Below are 22592 nucleotides of genomic sequence, written 5' to 3' on the forward strand. Positions count from 1 at the left end.
GGCGCAGTGGTTGAGAATCCACCTGCCAATGCACGGGACACGGGTTTGATCCCTGGTCCGGGAAGATCCCACATGCCGCGGAGCAACTAAGCCCGTGCACCACAACTACTGAGCCTGAGCTCTAGAGCCCGTGAGCCACTACTACTGAACCCGCGTGCCACAACTACTGAAGCCTGCGTGCCTAGAGCCCATGCTCCTCAACAAGAGAAGCCACCGCAAAGAGAAGCCCGTGCACCGCAACGAACAGTAGCCCCTGCTCGCCGCAACTAGAGAAAGCCTGCATGCAGCAGCAAAGACCCAATGCAGCCAAGAAATAAATTTAAAAAAAACAAAAACAATGTGGCCTTGGCATAAGAATGTACTTTTAAATGACACAGAGAAGATATTTTAGAAAAATACATGTAATTATTTCATATGTGATAAGAAGTAAAACTTCAAATCAGTGGGAAAGGAGTGAACATTCTAATTAGGAATGCTGTAAAACTTGGTCATTTATTTGGAAAAGAATATGATTCTTACCACACACTATATATTTTAAAAATCCCCAAGAGATTAAAGAGTTAAATGCATAAATTAAAAAAAAGAAAGAACTAGAAAAAAATAAAGCTATTCATCTGAACACACACAGACATACATGGGTGGGGAGGGAGGGAGATGGACATGCATTTAAAAAGTATGGCATCTACTATTAGTTAATATGTTTTTTTTCACATATTATCATGCCATAAAAATGTTTCATATCACAGCACAGCACAGTCTTTAAAAACACTGCAAAAGTCACACTGAGTAAACTTATTAAAGAATAATAATAAAATTATTCTTATTATGGGCTATGTTAAGGGGAAAATCTTTCAAAGAGTATATAGAGTATGATTTGTCCAACTCTGCTTAAATATTCAGATACATGCATTAGAAAAAAGTTGGAGAAGTATATGACAAAATGCTAACAGTGATAATCTCATCTAGGTGATAAAATTATAGATGATCTTTATCTGCATTTAGTTTATTGTAATTTTTTCAAATTTTGTCCAATCTACTTTCATAATCAAAAAAATTTTAAAGAAAGAAATAAGTAATAAATGAACTCGATATCCAAGCCAAAACTTAATAGTTTGGGTAAAGATTTAACATTCCAATAAGAATGATTTGATTGAAGTTATGTCAAAGCTCTAAAAGCCCAGGGAAGTGAGAAATTTATAAATTACACTACATTTGAGAGCGTTGCTTACTCATTCAAAAACATTAACGGATCACCTATGAAATGGCAGTCCAGAGCTAGGTTCCAGGAACTTGTGCGTAGTAATCTGTAAAACCTTACAGATCCTGCAATAAAGACGTGTACAAAGCAGAAGGGGCACAAAAGAGGGAGAAATCTATCCTCACTCAAGGTCCCAGGGAAGACACTTCAGTGAGGAAGTGACACTTGAACAAATCTGACAGACGAGCAGACAGAAAAGGGAAGCAGACATAGTCATGGGAGCAAAATATATTATGTATAACTTAAAAAAAATTTTTTTTGAACAGCGCAGAGAGTTTAGCAAATTGTCACTTGTGAGGATTTTACCATGAGAGATAAGTCCAGAGAAACAGGCAGGCCTGTACATGCTATGCCAATGAATCTGGACTTCATTCCGCATTTGAGAATTCAAAAGCTTTACGGGACAGGCAGAAAATGAGAACATGTGACATGAAATGATGGAACCTGCAGCCAACTGGGTTATATGAGTTCTACCCAAACACATTCAAATTTGAGCTGGCCAAATACATCATGTGGACAGGCTAGGTTCCACAGAGAGGACCCGATGGAGACTCTCAGGAGACGCACTCTGAAAACACGGGGAGAAGCTAAGTTGGTAATGATGGAGATGAGATGTAGCAACAGGTGAGCTACAGATCCCAGGCTGGATGCAGACAGTGTGAGAGAGGATGCCTGTGCCTACCAGGTGGCAGTGACGCCTATGCTAACATCTCAGGCTCCCCATGTTTATTACCCCCATGCTTGGTATTAGATATACTAAGAATTCTGAAGACAGAAGAATTGCTTCCAACACCCCCTCCATCATTTTTTCCTCTGAACGAAGGTGTTCATCACCACCACCCCAATAAGCCAACTGGAGAAGCACATCTGCTCTTTCTCAAAAACGGCACAGCCGGCTGCTGCTTCCCTTTCCTCAGCCCTCTTTTGCAAACATGCCCTTTGCCCCAATTCCTTCCAGTTTCTTACCCAGGGATTTTCATCATCTCTGACTATATTTTCCATGTTTCTTCTGGAAGTATCTTTTATTTCCATATGAATAGACAAGAAAATGGCACAGGGTTTGACAAATGTCAATAAACTCATTTTTTTAACCCACAGTCTTCAGAATACATCATGCTTCCAGATTAAAAACAGCAAAATATACAATCAACTCTGTCGCTTCAGCAGAAGGTCATCCAATCACTACAATGTTTCTTACCCCTGAGATCAGGGACAGGTTTCCTAGGACCTCAAGTCTAAACACCTAAAGTCTTTCTTTTGTTTCTTATAACACTGATCACCAAACATCTGGTCACATAGTGTTTAAGTAAAAAATAAATAAGTTTTAAATTGATTATATATCCTCAATAAGAGTATGTATATATTTATTAAAACAGGTACTAGTGTCAATCTGTAGAAGTATCAGTAAAGCTTCATTTATTTTTATTTTCAAAGAAAACCAACAGAAGTACTGATATTTCCTTCTCATGTCAACAGATCATCCTGTACATATCCATATCTGCTGTATAATTCCCAAGGTTCAGATTTCTCTCTCCTTCCCTCGCTTCTCTGTATCATGTTCTTCCACTCACCAACATCTTGACACTGATTTTGATACCTTTCCCCCTTCAAAATCCTTTATATCCTGCTTGCCTCTTCTTAGTAATTTCTTCCATTCTGCCTAAGAACTCTTGAATATCTTCAATAAACTGGAGCATAAAGTTATTGCCCTTAAACTCTTTCAGCTACTCAAGTGAGGAGACCAATTTTAAAATCTCAGAATTGGCAGAGGTTTTGAGGAAGGGGAAAAAACAAGACAAAACCCACCCAACTCTGCTAAACAGTACCTAACAGTGCCTCAGGACCCGTCAGGGTTCTCAAGTGAAACCTCAGATCTTTGCGAGGCCTCCCAGTAACTTCATGCCAGATTATTATATAAACTACTGGCCTGTTGCTCATGTGATCATCAAGTTCTCTTGCATGGGCTATGATTCCTAGTGGCTTCTAGGGCCCCACAACTAGTACACTTCCCTACTCAGCTAGATGTTTTTCCCCCAGGGCATTGTTCATAGATTAATTGGAAGGATTTAAAATGAAAAAAAACAAAACAAGTGACAAAGTGAGAGAGTGGCATGGACATATATACACTACCAAATGTAAAATAGATAGCTAGTGGGAAGCAACCGCATAGCACAGGGAGATCAGCTCGGTGCTTTGTGTCCACCTAGAGGGGTGGGATAGGGAGGATGGGAGGGAGACACAAGAGGGAAGAGATATGGGAACATATGTATAACTGATTCACTTTGTTATAAAGTAGAAACTAACACACCATTGTAAAGCAATTATACTCCAATAAAGATGTTAAAAAAAAAAAACAAAACACCTCCTTAACCTAATCAGCCTAGAAGAGCCTCATATTCCTCAAAAAGTAAAAAAGTTTCTAAAAGTCTCAGAAAACTATTAGGGGGAGTAAACTGGGTCTGAGGTCTATAAATAGCAATATAAATGAAAAAGAGAAAAGGAGGTTCTCTCTACAAAGAAACAACAACAACCAAAAAGGGAGCAGTATATTCTACAAGAGGAAATGGGAGTATTTTTTTAAATAATAGTAAGATTACCTTATGCAAATAGGCCTGACATTTCTTTTATGGACTTCCCAAAATATTAAATAAATTCTCTGACTAATCAAGTAAACAGAGTTTAAAATCAATCCACCCTATTCAATGATAACAGAGAATGTAAATTCCTCCAACTTTTATTAACAGTACTAAACCTCTTTGAAAATATATTCCGTATACTACTTTTAGTCACTGGTGACATTTTTAATTGAGCTTGCAAAGGAGGGAGGAAGAACTCTTCTCACTGACCCACTCATCACACCTTTTCCTAAGTGTTAAAATTCTACCACGCAATGTAAAAGATACAAAATCCCACTTTTCTTTCTTCACAGAATCCTGTCATGTTCATCTTGAAAGGTGTTTTTCTAAATCTTCTTAATACTCACTTGGCAAAAGCATTTCTTCTGTTAATCTCTTTCTGGGAAGAAGCAGAAGTTGTACTGAAACTTCTCCTAAAACCTAAATATGAAAGTTAAGGTCAGATGAGGAAAAATAAATCATAAATTCACAGTCTTTGTTAAAAGTTATCTTTTATCATTTCTTCTACAGACGTTCTATTTTACCAAGTGCTGTTTCTTTGGAAACAGAAAGCAAAGAAAATAAGTGCATATAGAATGTAACAGGAGTTTAGATTTCTTGATGATTGTTACCTTACCTTTCTCATCAAACTATGCACTACATGAATAAGTTAAGATCATGACATTACTTTTGGAAGTTTTTATTATAAACTTTCCTGAAAACCAAATGAAATCGAATTATACATTGATAAAGCTTAGTCTTTTTACTCTCAAATATTATAATCTTGATAAATCGTATTAAAAAAAAAGGATAAAAATGTTTTAAAAAAACACTACCACTAAATATACCCCATTTATAAAATTCTGAACAAAGAATTTCAGAGCTTATGATTGTTGGCATCCCCAAACGACAGAGTTATTTAAAAAAAAGAAAAAGACTTCACAAAAGGTAAATTTTTTAAAAGATGTTTTTAAAAAAGAATGGGATTTCCAGTTCTGGCAGTTATGGCACACCAGATGTGCTGAATGAATCTCTTGAATGAAGCAAGTATAATTTAAAACAACTATAATTTTTTTAAAAAACACTGTTGACCTCATACAAGTGGCACAATTCCAAAGAGGCCAAAAACCAAAAAAGAGAAACCATGAAAGGTTTCCCCCACAGCAATCTAACCACCTTGTACCCCAGGACTACACTGCCCTCCAGAGAAGCTGGGGCCTGCGAAGATGGATGGGGCCCTAACAAAAGCAAGGGTCCCAAGCAGCTCATCCTCAGTGTAAAGTTAAATGAGAAACAAAATGAAGCACCACTCAGATGAACACAAAGGAAAGCGGCTGTGTCAACTCCACTGTACAGAAAGCAAAATTTTCTCCCCTCAAAATTTGTGATCGTTAGCCAAATTCATTTTATCTGTGTAATATAAAGACAACAACAACATTGCAGAGAACGTGAACTAAAGTTGGCAGTGCCTCTAGGCAACTGGCAGAAGTACACACAGGCGTACCTCAGAGATTGCAGGGTCAGTTCCAGACCACCACAATGAAGCAAATATCTCAACAAAACGAGTCACAAATCTTTTGGTTTCCCAGTGCATCTAGAAGTTGTTTACACTATACTGTAGTCTATTAAGTGTGCGGTGGCATTATGTCCAAAAAAAAAAATGCACATACCTTAATTAAAAAATACCTTATTGCTAAAAACTGCTATCCATCATCTGAGCTTTCGGTGTCACAATCTTTTTGCTGGTGGAGGGTCCTGACTGATCAGGGTGGTGCTTGCTAAAAACTGGGGTGTCTGTGTCAATTTCTTAAAACATGACAACAGTGAAGTGTGCCACATCGACTGACTCTTCCTTTCACAAATGATTTCTCGATGTAGCATGCAATGCTGTTTGATAGCATTTTACCCACGGTAGAACTTCTTTCAAAACTGGAGTCAATCCTCTCAAAGCCTACTGCTGTATCAACTAAGTTTATGTAATGTTCTAAATCCTTTATCGTCATTTCAACAATCTTCACAGCATCTTCACCAGGAGTGGATTTCATCTCAAGAAACCACTTTCCTCGTTCATCCATGAGAAGCAATACCTCATCTGTTCAAGTTTTACTGAGATTGCAGCAATTCAGTCACATCGTCAGGCTCCATTTCTAGCTCTCTTGCTATTTCTACCACATCTGCAGGGACTTCCTCCACCGAAGTCGTGAACCGCTCAGAGTCATCCATGAGGGTTGGAATCAACGTCTTCCAAACTCCCATTAATGTTGATATTTTGACCTCTTCCCATGAATCACGAATATTCTTAACGGCACCTAGAATGGTGAATCCTTTTCAGAAGGTTTTCAATGAACTTTGCCCAGATCCATCAGAAGAATCACTGTCTATAGCAGCCGTAGCCTTACGAAAAGTATTTCTTAAATACTAAGAGTTGGAAGTCTCAAAATTACTGCTTGACCCATAGGCTGCAGAATGGATGTTGTGTTATCAGGCATAAAACAACATTAATCGCATTGTACATCTCCATCAGAGATCTTGGGTGACCAGGTGCATTGTCAATGAGCAGTAATATTTTGAAAGGAATCTTTTTTTATTCTGAGCAGTAGGTCTCAACAGTGAGCTTAAAATATTCAGTAAGCCATGTTGTAAATATATGTGCTGTCCTCTAGGCTTTATTGTTCCATTTATATTGTTCCATTTACAGAGCACTGGCAGAGTAGATATAACATAATTTTTTAATAAATTTATTTATTATTTTTTAAATTTATTTTTGGCTGTGTTGGGTCTTTGTCGCTGCATGTGGTTTTTCTCTAGTTGCAGCGTGCGAGCTTCTCATTGCAGTGGCTTCTCTTTTTGCACAGCACGGGCTCTAGGCACACAGGCTTCAGTAGTTGTGGCACGCAGGCTCAGTACTTGTGGCTCTCGGGCTCTAGAGCGCAGGCTCAGTAGTTGTGGCCCATGGGCTTAGTAGCTCCGCAGCATGTGGGATCTTCCCGGACCAGGGCTAGAACCCATGTCCCCTGCATTGGCAGGCGGATTCTCAACCACTGCGCCACCAGGGAAGTCCCAATGTAACATAATTCTCAAGGGCCCTAGGATTTTCAGAATGGTAAATGAGCACTGGCTTCAACTTAAATTTACCAGCTGCATTAGCCACTAACAAGAAAATCAGCTTCTCCTTTGAAGCCTCACACTGACTTCTCCTCTCTAGCAATGAGAGTCCTAGAAGGCATCTTCTTCCAGTAGAAGGCTGTATCATCTGCGTTGAAAACCCATTGTGTAGTGGCGCCACCTTCATTAATGATCTTAGCTAGATCTTCTGGATAACATGCTGCAGCTTCTACATCAGCACTTGCTGCTTCACCCTGCACTTTGAGGTTATGGAGATGGCTTCTTTCCTTATACATCATAAACAAACCTCTGCTGGCTTCAAACCTTTTCTTCTGCAGCTTTCTCACCTCTCTCAGCCTTCATAGCATTGAAGAAAGTTAGGGCCTTGCTCTGGATTAGGCTTTGGCTTCAGGGAATTCTGTGGCTGGTTTGATCTTCTGTCCAGACCATTAAAACTTTCTCTGTATCAGCAATAAGGCTGTTTCTTACCATTTGTGCATTCACCAGAGTGGCACTTTTGATTTCCTTCAAGAACTTTGCCTTTGCAGTCACAACATGGCTAACTGTTTGGTACAAGAGGCCAGCTTTTGACCTATCTCTGCTTTTGACATGCCTTCCTCACTAAGCTTAATCATTTCTAGCTTTTGATTTAAAGTGAGAGACATGCAACCTTTCCTTTCACTCAGAGGCCATTGTAGGGTTATTAGTTGGTCTACTTTCAATATTTTTGAGTTTCAGGGAATAGGCAGGCCCGAGGAGAGGGAAAGAAATGGGGTAATAGCCAGTTGGTGGAGCAGTCAGAACATACACATTTATCGATTAAGTCTGTCATTTTATATGGACGTGGTTCATAGCGCCCCAAAACAATTACAATACTAACATCAAAGATTACCGATCACAGATACACCATAACAAACATAATGATAATGGAAAAGTTTGAAATATTGTGAGAATTACCGAAATGTGACCCAGAGACATAAAGTGAGCAAATGCTGTTGGAAAAATGGCGCCAATAGACTTGCTCAATGAAGAGTTGGCACAAACCTTCAATTTGTAAAAAACGTAGTATTTGAGAAGCAAAAAAAAGCAAAGCACAATAAAACAAGATACACCTGTATAATCTTCTCAAGAGGCATCAACCCAGGCTTAAAAGAATTCCCATACATTAAACTCTAAGTAAAATAAGCATTTCACAACAATAAATTACAAAATTCACAAGGAAAGAAGATGCCACAAGTTAGGCTCAACAGAAACAGATGGCAGAGTCAGACTCACAAAGACTTCAGATATTGAATTATTAAACATAAAAAGTAACAATATTTAAAATGTTTAATAGCATAAAAGAAAAACTTGAAAATGTGGGGAAAGAATAAGTGACAATAAGTAACAACCAAACAGACTTGCAAAAAGAAAAAAAAATGAAAAATTTATAATTAAAAAACTTTGTGGCTGAATTAGGCAGTAGAATAAACATAGCAGAAGAAGGAATCAAGAAACAGAAAGATAACTCTGAAGATATCCAGAATGCAGTCTGGAGAGACAAAGTTGTGAAAAATATGAATGAGGCATGGGAAAGTGAAAAAGTGGACTATACTACTCATCAGAGTTTTGGAAGGAGATAATAAAGAGCATGAAGGAAGAAATATTTTCAGTATATGGGCAAGACTTTTACAGAATTAATCAAAGATACTAATTCCGAGATCCAGGAAGACCCAAGACGCCAAACAGAATAAACAAAGGGAAATCTCCACCTAGACATAATCATAGCAAAACTGTACAACACAAAGGAAATAGAGAAGATCTTTAGAAGCAGTCAAAAAGCAAAGATAAACCACTTACAATGGTATGGATTAGACAGACTGATAGGTGATTTCTCAAAAATTTGACAGAAGACAGAAAGCAGAAGAATTATATTGTCAACATGCAGGGAGAAAACAGCTTTCAAACTATAATAAAAATTGCACCAATTTTTACTTTTACTCAGTAAAACTATCATTAGAAAAGACAGACAAAAACTGAGTTTCCTACCAATAGACCCTTTCTAAAAAAAATATTTAAGAATATAGATGAGGTAGAAACAAAATGATTTCAAGTGTAAGTTCTGAGGATTAATGACGAAAGATATCAGTAAATATTGATACGTATGAGCAAATTAAATAAATATCAATTATATAAAAACTTATACTAATGTGAAATTTGTGAGGGAAACAAAATAGAAACTCAGTTTCTAAGGATTTCCTATCATTTGAGAAGGAGTAAACATAATGATTAACTTTAGGCTTTGCTAAGTATGTATGTCAAAGTACCTAGAGTAATTACTAAGAAGCATATTCACAGAATGTAATTTTTATACAAGTAGAAAATTAAATGGAAAAAAGAGGGGGTAGCAATATAACCAGAATGAAGTCAAGAAAGAAAAACACTTAAGTACAAAAAAGTTGAAAAATTAGAAAACAAATAAATAACATAAATAAATCCAAATATATTACTAATTACAATGAATGCAAATAGGTGAAACTCAGATTAAAAGACAAAGGTTGTCTCTTTTTAAAAAAAGTAAAATCCAGTTATATTCTATTTAGAAGATATTCCAAAAACAAGAGAACATAGAAAGATTAAGGCAATGGCTAGAAAAAGATTTTTTAGGCAAGTACTTAACCACCAGAAGGCTGATACAAAGTAAAAAGAATTACTATAAAGCAATACCACTTACATCAACACCAAAAAAAAAAGAAAGAAAGAAACAGGTAGGTATAAATCTAATAAAACATGTATAGAATCTATATTAGGAAAATTATAAAACTCTGATGAAAGAAATCAAAGATCTAAATAAATGGACAAGCATTCCATGTTCATGGATAGGAAAATTCAATACTGTTAAGACATCAGTTCTTCCTAATTTCATCTATACATTCAATGTAATCCCAATCAAAATACAGCAAATTATTTTGTAGACATCAACAAACACATTGTAAAGTTTATATAGAAAGGCAAAAAGCCCAGAATAACCAGCACTACATTGAGGGAGAAGATCAAAGTCCACTACTGAACTTGAAGAATTTCTATACAGCTGCAGTAATCAAGACAGTGTGGTATTAGCAAAAGAAAAAGACAAACAGATCAACAGAACAGAACAGAGAGCCCAGAAACAGACCCACACTAACACAGTCAACTGATCTTTGACAAAAGAGCAAAGGCAATTCAATGGAGAAAGGATAGCCTTTTCAACAAATATGGTGGAACAACTAAACATTCACATGCAAAATAATGAATCTAGACATCGACTTACACCTTTCACAAGAAATAACTCAATGAATCATAGATATAAATGTAAAACACAAAACTACAGAACTTCTAGAAGATAACATAGGAGAAAATCACGGTACCCTTGGGTTTGGTGGTGACATTTTTGATACAACACCAAAAGCACAAGTCATGAAAGAAAAAATTGATAACTTGGACTTCATTGAAATTAAAAACTTCCACTCTGTGATAGACACTGTTAAGACAATGAAAAGACAAGTCACAAAACATGCAAAAACATAATGGTTTGCTATTTTGACTACTTAAAAATTAAAAACTTCTGCTCATCAAAAGATGCCAAAAAAGGAAGGGGGGGGGCAAAAGACAAGTCAAAAACTGGGAAAGATATTTGCAACAAACAGAACTGACAAAATATTAGTGTCCAAAATATATAAAGAAACCTACAAATTAATAAGATAAAAACAAACCAACCAAAAGAAAAATGGGCAGTAGACGTGAATAGGCACATCGTAGAAGAGGAAATGTATGTGGTCCATAAACATGGAAACAGGCCCAACCTCATTTGTAATCTGAAAAATGCAAATTAAAACCACAAGGAGATACCATTTACACCCAATCAGATGGGCAAACAAGACTACTGTTGGTGAGGTGAGGAGTGACAGAGGCTCTCATCCACTGCCCATGTGAACAGTTTGGCATACCCAGGAAGATTGAAGATATGGATATCCCATGCCTGGCAATCCTGGAGAAACTTTTGCAAATGTGCACAATGGCATAGTTTCTAATAGTTAAAAACAGGATATAACCCAAATATCCATCAAATATAGAATGAATAATGTATTTTAATGGAACACTAAATAACATAGCAAACAACAATCAAAACTAAACTTGAGGACACGGGGAGGGGGAAGGGTAAGCTGGGACGAAGTGAGAGAGTGGCATTGACATATATACACTACCAAATGTAAAACAGATAGCTAGTAGGAAGCAGCTGCATAGCAAAGGGAGATCAGCTCAGTGCTTTGTGACCACCTAGAGGGATGGGATAGGGAGGCTGGGAGGGAGACACAAGAGGGAGGAGGATATGGGGATATATGTATATGTATAGCTGATTCACTTTGTTATACAGCAGCAACTATCACAACAATGCAAAACAATTATTCTCCAATAAAGATGTTAAAAATAAAAACTAAACATATATTATTTATTGACATATCTATCTATGGGGGATAGACATAAAGAAAATCAAGGGAATAATTAACATAAAATTCAAGATGCATAACCTGAAGACAGAGTATACGAAAAGGGAGGCAGATGAGACTCGGGGGATACTCAGGGGTTTCTATAGGACATACAGGTAATCATCATCTTTGGCTATGGGGTGGGTAATAGGTGTTGTTTATGATTACATGAACTATACAAATATATTTCATATACTCTTTTGTATACATATATACTTTACAATAAAAATTTTTCAATGAATAAAAGCAAAGAAATAAAAAAAAAACCAAAGAAATAATTATTAGGAACATAAAACTGTGTAATCTTACCAGGATAAGAATGATTCTGCTTATTTGAAGAAATTTCTGAAAGAGTATCCAGGGAATCTGTTACCCTGTGAATAAACCAAGTAATGCAAACCTCATTAGAAGTAGCTGGTCTTCAGATTTAAGACTGGTGCTTAACTGAGGGTTTCACACCAATGGTTATTTCTTATTTCACTCGTTCGACAAGCATTTACCAAGCATCTATCATGAGCCAGGGATGAACTTCAATCTAGCACCACAGACAGGCAATAATCAGACAGAAGAGGTCCTTGTTATATAAGCATAGTAAGTACAGAGAAAGTCAACTTCAGATGAATTCATTTCAAATAGGGGCCTGACTTTTCTTCTTTGGAGCTTTATTTTCAAAGATGAAACTAAAAAATGTGAAAATTTTATTTTATGTTAAATTTAACAAATGTTAGGTTATAACTGTAAAAACACCACATTTTTACATTGAAAAAACATCAGCTGAGTCTGTGTATATATGGGATTTTTCTGATAAAACTGGCTAATACGATTCAACATGTTTTATTTTATACTTGACTCTAAGCACAATCATAAAGGTCACATTCCCGACAGGTCTATTTTTTTGATACTCAAATCATTCTTTATTTTTAAAAAGCCAATCCTATAACAGTCTCATTTTCTTCCAATTGTTTACTGACCTAAATCTGCAGTCTTCATTCTATCAATCACTTGCACCAGCACACTTTGTTACCATAAAGAGATCCTGCAACTCTTACAATATTTGCAATTTCATCTTGCAATTCACATGCATCATTTTCACAAGATACATAACATACAGCAATCAATGAGAGACTAATGAATGCAAAGAATATGACTTGATGAAGAGGACAGATACTTGAATTAAGCTGTGATGGAGAGTTGAGAACTTAATTCTAAAAGTGATCAGTTCATTAGTAATAAGTATGTAATGGTAGGAACTAAGAATAAGAAAATTAATGCTATGCTGATAAAAACCACTTGAGCAAAAAATAGACAGAGAGAGAGAGAGAAAGATTAGATCCAGTCAGTGTCTTAGAATTTCTATAAAGTAATATTGGTTGATATATAAGTTAATAGAAGAAAAAGCATTAACTAGATGATACTTCGGTGAAAGTAGAAAGCCATTCAAGCAGAGGAAAGTAACATGTGCATTCTGGGACAGGGGGCACATTTTTTAATGGAACTATTAAAATAAAAAATTTTTAAAAGGCCAGCTACAATCTGGGGAGGAGTGCAATGCAAGGTGAGGTTGTGATTGGTCACTATGTGATTGACTGTTCTCTCAGGAGTCCCTAGTTTAAAATTCTTCCTTCTTGAAGATCAGTGTTATCTTTAAAGAGCTCCAAAGCTGGTTTAAATTAGAAGCTCCTCAAAATCAGGCACCATGTCTGTTTTATTTACTTATAGAACGCCTAGCACAGCACAAAGTGCTAAAAGACACTTAATAGTATTTGATGATGATGAATGAGACAATCATTAGATGACAGGAAGACAGCTGGATAGAGACAGCAGTTCATTTAGAGAGAGAGCCCTGCTTCTTCTAAGATGAGGGGGCTGCTTTTAAATGAATCACCTTAAAGAAGACCAAATAGATGGCAAAAAAAAGTAAAAAATGTGTGTTCCATAAACAAAGCAAGAAAAAGAAGATAAAACCAGGAGAGAGAAAGAGGCTTCACAATATAACAGAGAAGAAAGTTGTTACAGCATAAAAAACACTGAACAAAATTTGATCAATATTTACTGTGCATACAACATGCCAAACTGTGTTCCTTGGGTAATCAAACACGAAACGGAGAACCCCAGGCCTCACGACTAGGAGACAAATAAAACATATGAGAGACTGTAGCAATGTGTTAATGAAGATTTGTTCTAAGTAATATGAGAACCCAGAAGACTGACTGGTGACTCACTATGGATTTTATTCCCAAATCAAGCATTGATAAGATACAGGTCCTAAAGAAAGTCACTGGGCCTCTTTTAACCATTATAGGGTAATGGTTAAGAGTACACATTCTGATACTAGACTACCTGGGCTCAAATCTCCACTTGGGAGCTGTGCACAACTGCACAACTCACTTAACCTCTCTGTGCCTTACTTTCCCCACCTGTGAAATAGGGATAACTGCAGTACCTGACACACGGGGTTGCTGCAGAGCAGTAAACAATACATATAGAGTACTTAAAACAGTGCCAGCACGTGTAAGTGCCACTAGCTACTACCTCTTTTTCTTCATTTATAAAATGACTACCAAAAAACCCCAGCAAACTGCCTAAAAGCAAGGGCTTAGGAAAAAAACAACAGCAAAATAACAAACCTGGGCTGAGTCCAGCTCCACCATTAACTAGTGTGGGAGATCAAAATACCCCACCCAAAACATGCCACTCTGGTGCAAGGATTATTTTGAGCTAAAGGCATTTGAGAATCAACAAATGCAGGAAGAGGCTTTCTCTGAACTCCCCTTATCTGCCTAAAACAGATCTTCCCGAAAAAGAACTGAATTGCCATAAATCCCCTTCCCGGGAGTTTCATCAAGCAGAGAAGACTGACTCTCATCACAGGAGAGAAGATGAGGAGTTAATACCACACCCAGACAGACACTGTCACAGACTATCACATCCCCATCCATTTTCCTAAGGGCCCACTAATCTTTCCTAACATCATCTGCTCCCCCACAAGTGGCCGTTCTCCCCCTCCCTTTCCCCTATTAAGATGGTCTATAAACTCCCCAATCTCACCACTATTTTGGGCATTCACTGCTTTCTGTAATGCCCCCATGCATGTAAAATTAACATTTAATAAGTGTGCATGATTTTTCTCCTGTTCATCTATGTGTTGTCAGTTTAATTCATAGACAGGACAAGTTTTTCGTCCCCTACAGTAGCTATATGACTTTAGCAAAGCTACTGTATCTCTTGTAACTTTTCTTCACCTGCAAAATAGGAATAATCATATTACCTTATACCTCACTGAGCCTGGGAGAGATTCATGAAGTACATGGTACAGAGCCCACCACTTACTAAATGCTCAATAACTATTTGTACAGATCCTCCTCAACTTACAATGGGGTTACGTCCCGATAAACCCATCTTAAGTTGAAAATGCATTTAATACACCTAATCTACTGAACATCATCGCTTAGCCTCGCCTACCTTAAATGTGCTCAGAACACTTTCATGAGTCTACAGTTGGGCAAAGTCATCTAACACAAAGCCTATTTTACAATAAAGTGCTGAATGTCTCATGTAATTTATTGAATGCTGTACTTCAAGTGAAAAACAGAATGCTTGTATTGGTACAGAAGGGTCGTAAATGTATTGGCTGTTCACCCTCGTGATCACATGGCTGACTGGGAGTTGCTGCTGCCCTGCCCAGCATCTCGAGGGAATATTGTACTGCACATCGCTAGCTCAGGGAATGATCAAAATTCAAAATTTGAAATACAGTTTCTACTGAATTCTTATCACTTTTGCACCATCATAAAGTCAAAAAATCATAAGCTGAACCATTGTAAGTCAGGGACCATCTGTAGTTATTCTTTTCCAGCTCACCTGACCAAATACTTATTAGGATCAAATGAAACAACATTTAATTGAAGGTACTTTATAAACTGCAAAGCATTATACATTAAATGCTATAAAATCATAAATAATAAGAAAAGAATTATACTAAGTACATCATAGAAGAAGGAAAACAATACAAAAATTACATGTAATTATTCAATAAGAAAAACAAAGTGAGAAAGAAAATGGATTTAAAAACTGTTAAATTTGCCAGGAGGCAGTCACACAGTCTAGTTGGAAGGGAACAAGATGGGACTCCCAGGTTGAGATCATAGATCTATTCTCATGAATGTGACTATACCATACATGTTATTTCCTATTTAAAGATGAGTATCCCATTTCCCATCCACTGAAAAGCATACCAAGCCAACTTCTTTCAGCACATTAAGTCATTTCACACAACAGTACCTGGAATTTCATGAGGACTCACTTCTGCTCAACTGTTTTTTTAAAAACCAGAGTGAGCTGGTACAAAAGTGTACTATCTTAAGAAGAAATACCGGGGAGGTATATTATATATAAATCCTTGAAGCTTCACTTCCCCCAAAGATCTACTGCCTATCTATTTTTGAAAACTAAAGAAATCAGAGGAAAAAGCCATTTTGGTTCCATTAGGTTTGTAGGAGAATGAATGGCGTGCCTGCTGGCAGGAAATTTAATGTAGTTAGGATGTGACTGAAGCAATCAGAGAGCATTTTTACTTTTGTTTGCATGACAGATTAAGCTTGCTGCTCTCACTGTTCTGAGCGGCAAACACCACTCCTAATAGCCTACACATACTCACAGGGTTTGCAAATGAGGAATAAAGGAGGTTTTTAAAATTGCAAATCCTCAGCAAAGCAAATTTAGCTTTCCATGAGCCTTCCCTCTGAAGAAGGTGGTTGGTTAACCCCTTGAAAGAAGACATGGGCTATAGTCAATGCATGTCTTTAATATAAAATTAGGGACTCTTAACTATAACCCACTGCACATTACAAAAAGTTCTTGTGAATAGTGTAAATTTCATTTTTTCTCACCTTTGTACCCTGGATGGAGGAGCAAATATTCCATATCTTGGGGAACAACTAAAGTACTGCACACCTCCAACTGAACCATCATTCTTGCCATGGGGTTTATCAAGCTCTATCCCGTACCAATATCCTAGAACAAGAACATGGGATTTTAAAAGCATCTGCACTTTATCCAAAATTGTTATGCTATTATACAAACCCAAAGTCTAGATGGTTTAACATTTTCACAAATGACCAAAATCCTCATGATCATTCAGCTTTCAAATGATAAAATTATAAAACAAAATTTGAAAAATTGAAAAATGAACTAGAAAAACATTTTACAAGCATAATTGCAGAGTTGTACATTAAGGGAGAAAGATAAAATGCACAAACACAAATTTGGCAAGGATTAGCTATTATACAAGTAGTGTATGACCAAAATATATCTAAAAGCTACAATAAGAAACTGTCCTTAACTCGGTAGTATGGTCTGTTTAAATTGAGAGCAGTGTAGCATGATACTGAGATGTATAAATCGTAAAATGAATATGCAATCTTTTCATTTTACTCTCCCAGTATTAGAATACCACAAACAGTTCTGAAATAATTAAAGGGGGACAAAAATAATATGGAAAATATGACTAGACTTCATGGTGACTCTTTTTTTTCTTTCATTTTTTCCCCACCCAGGAAGGAAAAAAAAATCATTTTTAACCTAAATGAAAAGATTTAGGTTAGTTAATAGGAATAATTTTCTAAAAGGCTTTTAAGTATTTAAAAGGGCCCACTCTGAGGAGAGTAATAGGATTTCCTTTTCTAGAGAGCATAAAATTAAAATAGTAAGGTTGCTTTTAGTGTGGCAAATATTAGATAAATGGACATATACTCCTAGAGTAATGGCTCTGGATGAGGGTACCTCCAGTTCAGTTAAAAGTACCTGACAGTCCACTCATTTTTTTTTTTAAAAGGAGAATACAATAGTTAATTGTATGTGGTCTCTTAGAATCAGTATCAAATAAAAAAATAAGGATATAGATATTGAGAAACTTATTACAAATGACAAAATACAAAAATATTGTTCCCTTCAGATTAATAGTTCAAAGAGTCAATTATATAACCTCTAAAATGACAATCTAGAAGTTCTTAATTTTTTTCCTCTTTCATTCAAAAAGATGATACCTGAGTCCATTCCCGATATTGGAGTTTGAGTTGAAAAGACTAACGTAATGCGTGTAATTGTCTTTTATACTTAAGCAGTCCTACCCTGCACAGGTACAGAGTGAGGTGTACAAACCCACTGCTCAGCCGTACTAATACTCAGTCATCGCATTTCTGAATGTCGCTAACTGGGTTACTCTGGCTGCCATTGTTATTTCTGAGTGCCACGGTTATAATTTTCCAAGTTTTACTTCCTTCTGCCTTTGATGCTTTCCTACATAATTTTTGCATTTTCCCATTTTAATACACCATATCACTGCTACATGTTTCCCACGTAACTCCTGAAAGTGTGTAGCACACAGCAGGAAGGCATTATGGCAAGTGTTAACAATAGTGACTGCATACTGTCTGGTAGTGGTGAGGAATGGACATCTTCCCATGTAAATGGCAACTTTCTTTCAGAGGTGGCACTGATAAACATGCTGAAGGGGCTGAACATGCCCTCTGTCAGGTCTAGATCTTATCATCTATAAGAAGCCTAGATATTACCACTGTCCTATAGAACTGATTGATCTAAATGCTGATGCCACAAGAAATATACGCTACTTCTTTCTGAAAGAGCAGAAGGACTTTAATGAAAAATTTCCAACTTCTATATTTGCTTATGACTTTTCAAATTTCTACATGCTCTACACTAGGAGTTTAAAAATCAAAAGTCAACCTAAAACAACTGCATCCAAACAAAACAAACCGTTCAAGCCTTGTTTAATAAAACCAGAGAAAGGAAACTCAGAAGACATGGTGATTGTGGAAAAATAACCTACCTTTGGAATTCCTAGGTTTTTATTTGAGAACCATATTAAGGACATTCTAACTAATCTCAATTACTACCTGGTGCCCTAAGAGAGACATGAATAATAAAACATATAGCCCATCTCCAATCCATTAGTAGTTGGACTGCAATTATAAATGGTACTAATGAAACAAGAATGTGTTGGGAGACAATTCTCCATGTTTCTACAGGCCTTATGGACAGAGGCACTGACCGTCTTTTCATGGATGTTTGTAGAGAAGATGGCCTTGGGGGATGGAGACAGAGTCTCCCCCGGCACAAAAGACAGGCATGCTTACTGTCTAGTACAAAGGTTCATATTCCTTAAGCTCGGGGCTCCTCTCCTATAGCATAAACCACTGGGTGTACAGGTGTCACCTGGCCCTCCCTATCTCACCCCCTGGGAACTGGGGCTCAGGAAACAGAAGAAAATGCTGCCACTTTGGCTACCACTATTGCAGAGAGCACTGAGGTCCTCTATCGCTGACCCAGGAGCCTACCATCTTCTGCCAGCATCTACAAAACCATGGCAATCCAACTTGTTAACTTGCAAATAGGGTAAAATCTCAGATCCTTCAGAGTTCTTGACAGAAGGCTACAAACTTTTTTTAAAAAATCAATGTTCTAGGTAACCTTTTCCTAAAATGCTGCAATGCCACCATGTGTCAAAACAGCATATTGCTATTTAAAAATACAAACATGGTTTTATTCGACTGGCTTCTGTTTGAAATTACAATCACTGAAAATATAAAAGAAAGATAATCTTTACTTTTGGAAACACAATGTTAAGTCTAGATTGGAATGAATATATAAATACACAAACATGCATTTTTAAGATCCCAGAGTACGCAAACGTTTTTCATTTTCCTTTGAACCGCTTTGTTTGCTTTCCTCTCCAAGCCACTCTGTTAAAAGCTGTATGCAGTAAACTCATTATCCACTCATTTTAAAGACTATGCTTAGCACAAATCTGATGCTAAAATGTTTTCTCTGTTATTTAGCACACTTGGCAATCAGTGAGAGTAAAACTGGAGAGTAACAACTAATTTTAACTTTAGACAATTTAAAACACAAATGGCAAGAACAATTCATAAGTAACAATCAACCTGAGTAAAAACAGTCTGCATTTGAATCAATGTTTCCCACTGTCTGTGCCATAGCTATCATCCACAACAACTATTAATCAAGAATTCTCTGTAAGTTTTATTTACGTGTAAAATTTTAAACCTTTTGTTATCTAAAGAATTCAAGTTGAGCAAAGACTATACAGATGAGTTACCTGGAGCAAAGTTTGTTGTCCCAAAGAACTTAATGGTACCAGTTCTCTGGCCTACCACCAACACCCTATCTCCAAGGTGGAGTTCTCCTTCACAGCGTGCATTATTTGCTACAGATGTTGCTGAGGAATTCAAACCTGTTTTGGGGTTGGTTGGGGAAGAGGATGGGGCAGGAAGAGAGAAAAAACAAAGGGAAACTCAAAAAGCACATAAGCCAAAAAACTACTGTTTATTCTAACCAGTCTAGTTAGTTGGAGATTTCAATATATGCTGCCTTTCCTTAAACACAGCATCTACAGTTGTGTTTCTCACATGTGAAGTAAAGCTACTCAAAAGAAATTTGAAGGGTTTCCTGAGACAGTCATTGCCACAGGAACTTACACTTGATTCCTGGTGAAGTATCAACTTTATCCTGACTTCCTGGTGGCACTCTCTACTAGAACAGAGGTCAGCACACCTTTTCTGTAAAGGGCTACACAGTAAATATTTTAGGCTTTGCAAGCCACACTACTCTGCACAACTACTCAACTCTGCTGTCGTAGCACAAAAGCAGACAGACAAAATGGGCACAACATGTTCCAATACAACTTTATTTACAAAAATAGGTGGCAGGTTGGATTTGCCCCATGGGCTATAGTCCACCAATCCCTATTCTAGTAAAATGCTAGAATCATAGTAGTTCAGTGGGACTCAGTGTAAATGATACATACATAAACATAATTTAAAAGTGAAATTGCTGTAAGATTCCAATTACCCCAAATTGATTTCCTTATTAGAAACAAAAGCGCTCCCTGCCCAGACCTTGATTCAAACCTAAACCCTGAAACTCCCACTACTGAACATCAGAAGTCCTGGAGAAACACTGTCTTGAAAGCTGTTCGATTATAACAGAGAAGAGGTGGGCCCCTGAGGCTTCTCCCATCAGTCCATGAACAGATTTGAGTGGCTGTCATCTGAGAAGGCCTAGGGAACCCTGCGTGAGGGTGTGGGATAGAGGGTTAAGTCAGACTGTTAACAGGCAAAAACTAAAAACATGGTAACAAATGAGGAACACAAACTCAGGCAGAAGGAAGGTCTGGATCAAGTGTATACTAAAAAGTCCTTAGCCCTCAAAATAACTAACATTTCCCAAGCACTTCACAGTTTACAAAGTGCTTTTCATGAGAATTATAATCATAGATAAGATACAAACTCAGGAATTAATGAAGACACGGTGTTCACAGGGAGTAGGTGGCACACCTGACTTAAAACCCTGACCCTGTGACCAGAAACTCGCACGCCTGTCCCCACGCTGTCTGCAGACAATGGACCAAGGACAGCGAGGTCAACGTGGCATACAGTGGGGCTGAGCTCACAGCCTTCCTCCCCAACCTCTCCCATCCCCCAATCCCTTCTTTCTGCTCCTCTTTCTCCTTAATCCTTTGTCCTTAGCTTCCCCGAAACGTCCACCCTCTGCAGTCCACATCTACCCCAAATGCAAACCTACAGAGAAAGTGGAATATCTACTCACTCTAGCAATAATTTCTCAAGGAAACATCTCTGGGGTTCGGAACACGGACTTTCTCTCACACATCTCCCTCCCCTTTTAAAAGGACCTCCTTCTCACTCTAATTGATAACTCTCTTCATCTCTACTATTATTTAGGTCCACAAACCCCTCAAATTTATAAAAAGAAAAAAAGGTTAAGTATGTAGGCACACTAGAACTACCTTACATAAAGGGTAAAAAAGATAATTCCATACCCACACATAAATTTTAAAATCAAGTCAATGTCAAAAGCCCAAATTCCAAATGAAGAGGTCCTTAAAATGTAAATAAAATGAGGACAAACAGGATTGCTACATCACTGCATCTTTTCACCTCTGTTCCTCACAGCATTAAAGAGAAACTGGTTTCAAGGGAAGAGGAATCTGTTCAGAAAATAAATATTCAAGCAAAATTTCCAGGTTCTCCACTTTTAGGGCCTCAACTTTTAACTTTATTACATCAGTGTTACTACTGAGCGTTTGTTTGGGTTTTTTTCCCCCATACAATAAAGTACCTTAAGGAGAAAAATAAGTCCTGTCATGAACATTTTCTACAATAAAATATTGGTTCAGTACAAGTACTAAAAGTACTAGAAAAAGAATCTAGTAATTACTATGAGGCTCATTAAAACTAAGTTATGCCAAAGTGGCTTCATTTCCTTTCTATGCAGGTAAATAACTGAACTGCAATAAATTCAATATATATGTTGATTTCAACAAGAAAACGTGTTTTATATATCCTTACACATAACTGAAGAAATGTGGACAGAATGGGATCATGCAGGCTTCACAGCAAGTTAAAAAGGTTATCACTGTCAACCTCTCCTACACAGTTTTAAACAATGACTTGGCTAAAAATAGAGAAAGCATGCTTTTTAAATAAGAAGGTAACACAAAAGTGTGTGAAAAAGCTATACACAAGATGTAAAAAACAAAATTCAGAGGGATAAAAATTCAAACATTAAATTAAATGAAAATAAATGTAAAGTCCTATGTCAAGCCACAAAACGAAGAGACTTAGCGTAAGGCTCTGTTTGAGCCAATGACATAGTGTGGTCACCAAAACTGCATGAGCAGCCTCAGACTGGACTTGTACTGAGAGGCAGTGGTTCAGCTCTCTACCAGCAGGCTGGAAGGGGTCTGGGGACCCTACAGCATGAAGAAGAGCCGAAGGTACTTGAGACAGAGGCGGACTCTGGTAGCAGCAAAGCATCAGACAGACCTGCAGGTGAAGCCCAGGTGTGCACTTAGAAACTGCCTTGTGCACCAGTGCCTAACCTCCCTAAGCCTCGGTTTCCTCATTCATAAATTGAAGATGATCATAGTAGTACCTACTCCATAGGTTTATTTTGAGAATTAAATGAAATAAGGTATGTAAAATTCCTTTAATAGTACCTGAAATAGTAAATAACATGTATTGACATGTTAGTTATTATTATTAGGTTTAGATT

The 22592-nt window shown here is 37.2% G+C and overlaps 1 protein-coding gene across 23 annotated transcripts in view; it reads right to left on the bottom strand.

Annotated features, from left to right (window-relative positions):
• The window catches only part of CLIP4 (CAP-Gly domain containing linker protein family member 4), an 87353-nt gene that overhangs the window by 29250 nt on the left and 35511 nt on the right, over positions 1-22592 (bottom strand). For 22 of the 23 annotated variants that reach the window (XR_014253735.1, XR_014253736.1, XR_014253737.1 and 19 more), the window contains exons 12-15: positions 19618-19752; positions 16373-16496; positions 11793-11857; positions 4242-4314 (exon numbers count right to left, since the gene is read on the bottom strand). Coding sequence is in view for 6 of the 23 variants with exons in the window: in XM_082426143.1 (XP_082282269.1) it covers positions 4242-4314; positions 11793-11857; positions 16373-16496; positions 19618-19752 (397 nt within the window). In the remaining 17 variants the exon portion in view is untranslated. The remainder of the gene's footprint in view (positions 1-4241; positions 4315-11792; positions 11858-16372; positions 16497-19617; positions 19753-22592) is intronic. The other variant, XM_082426142.1, reaches the window with a different exon arrangement.

The sequence above is a fragment of the Balaenoptera physalus genome (assembly GCF_965194825.1).
Source record: "Balaenoptera physalus genome assembly, chromosome: 15".
Taxonomy (NCBI): domain Eukaryota; kingdom Metazoa; phylum Chordata; class Mammalia; order Artiodactyla; family Balaenopteridae; genus Balaenoptera; species Balaenoptera physalus.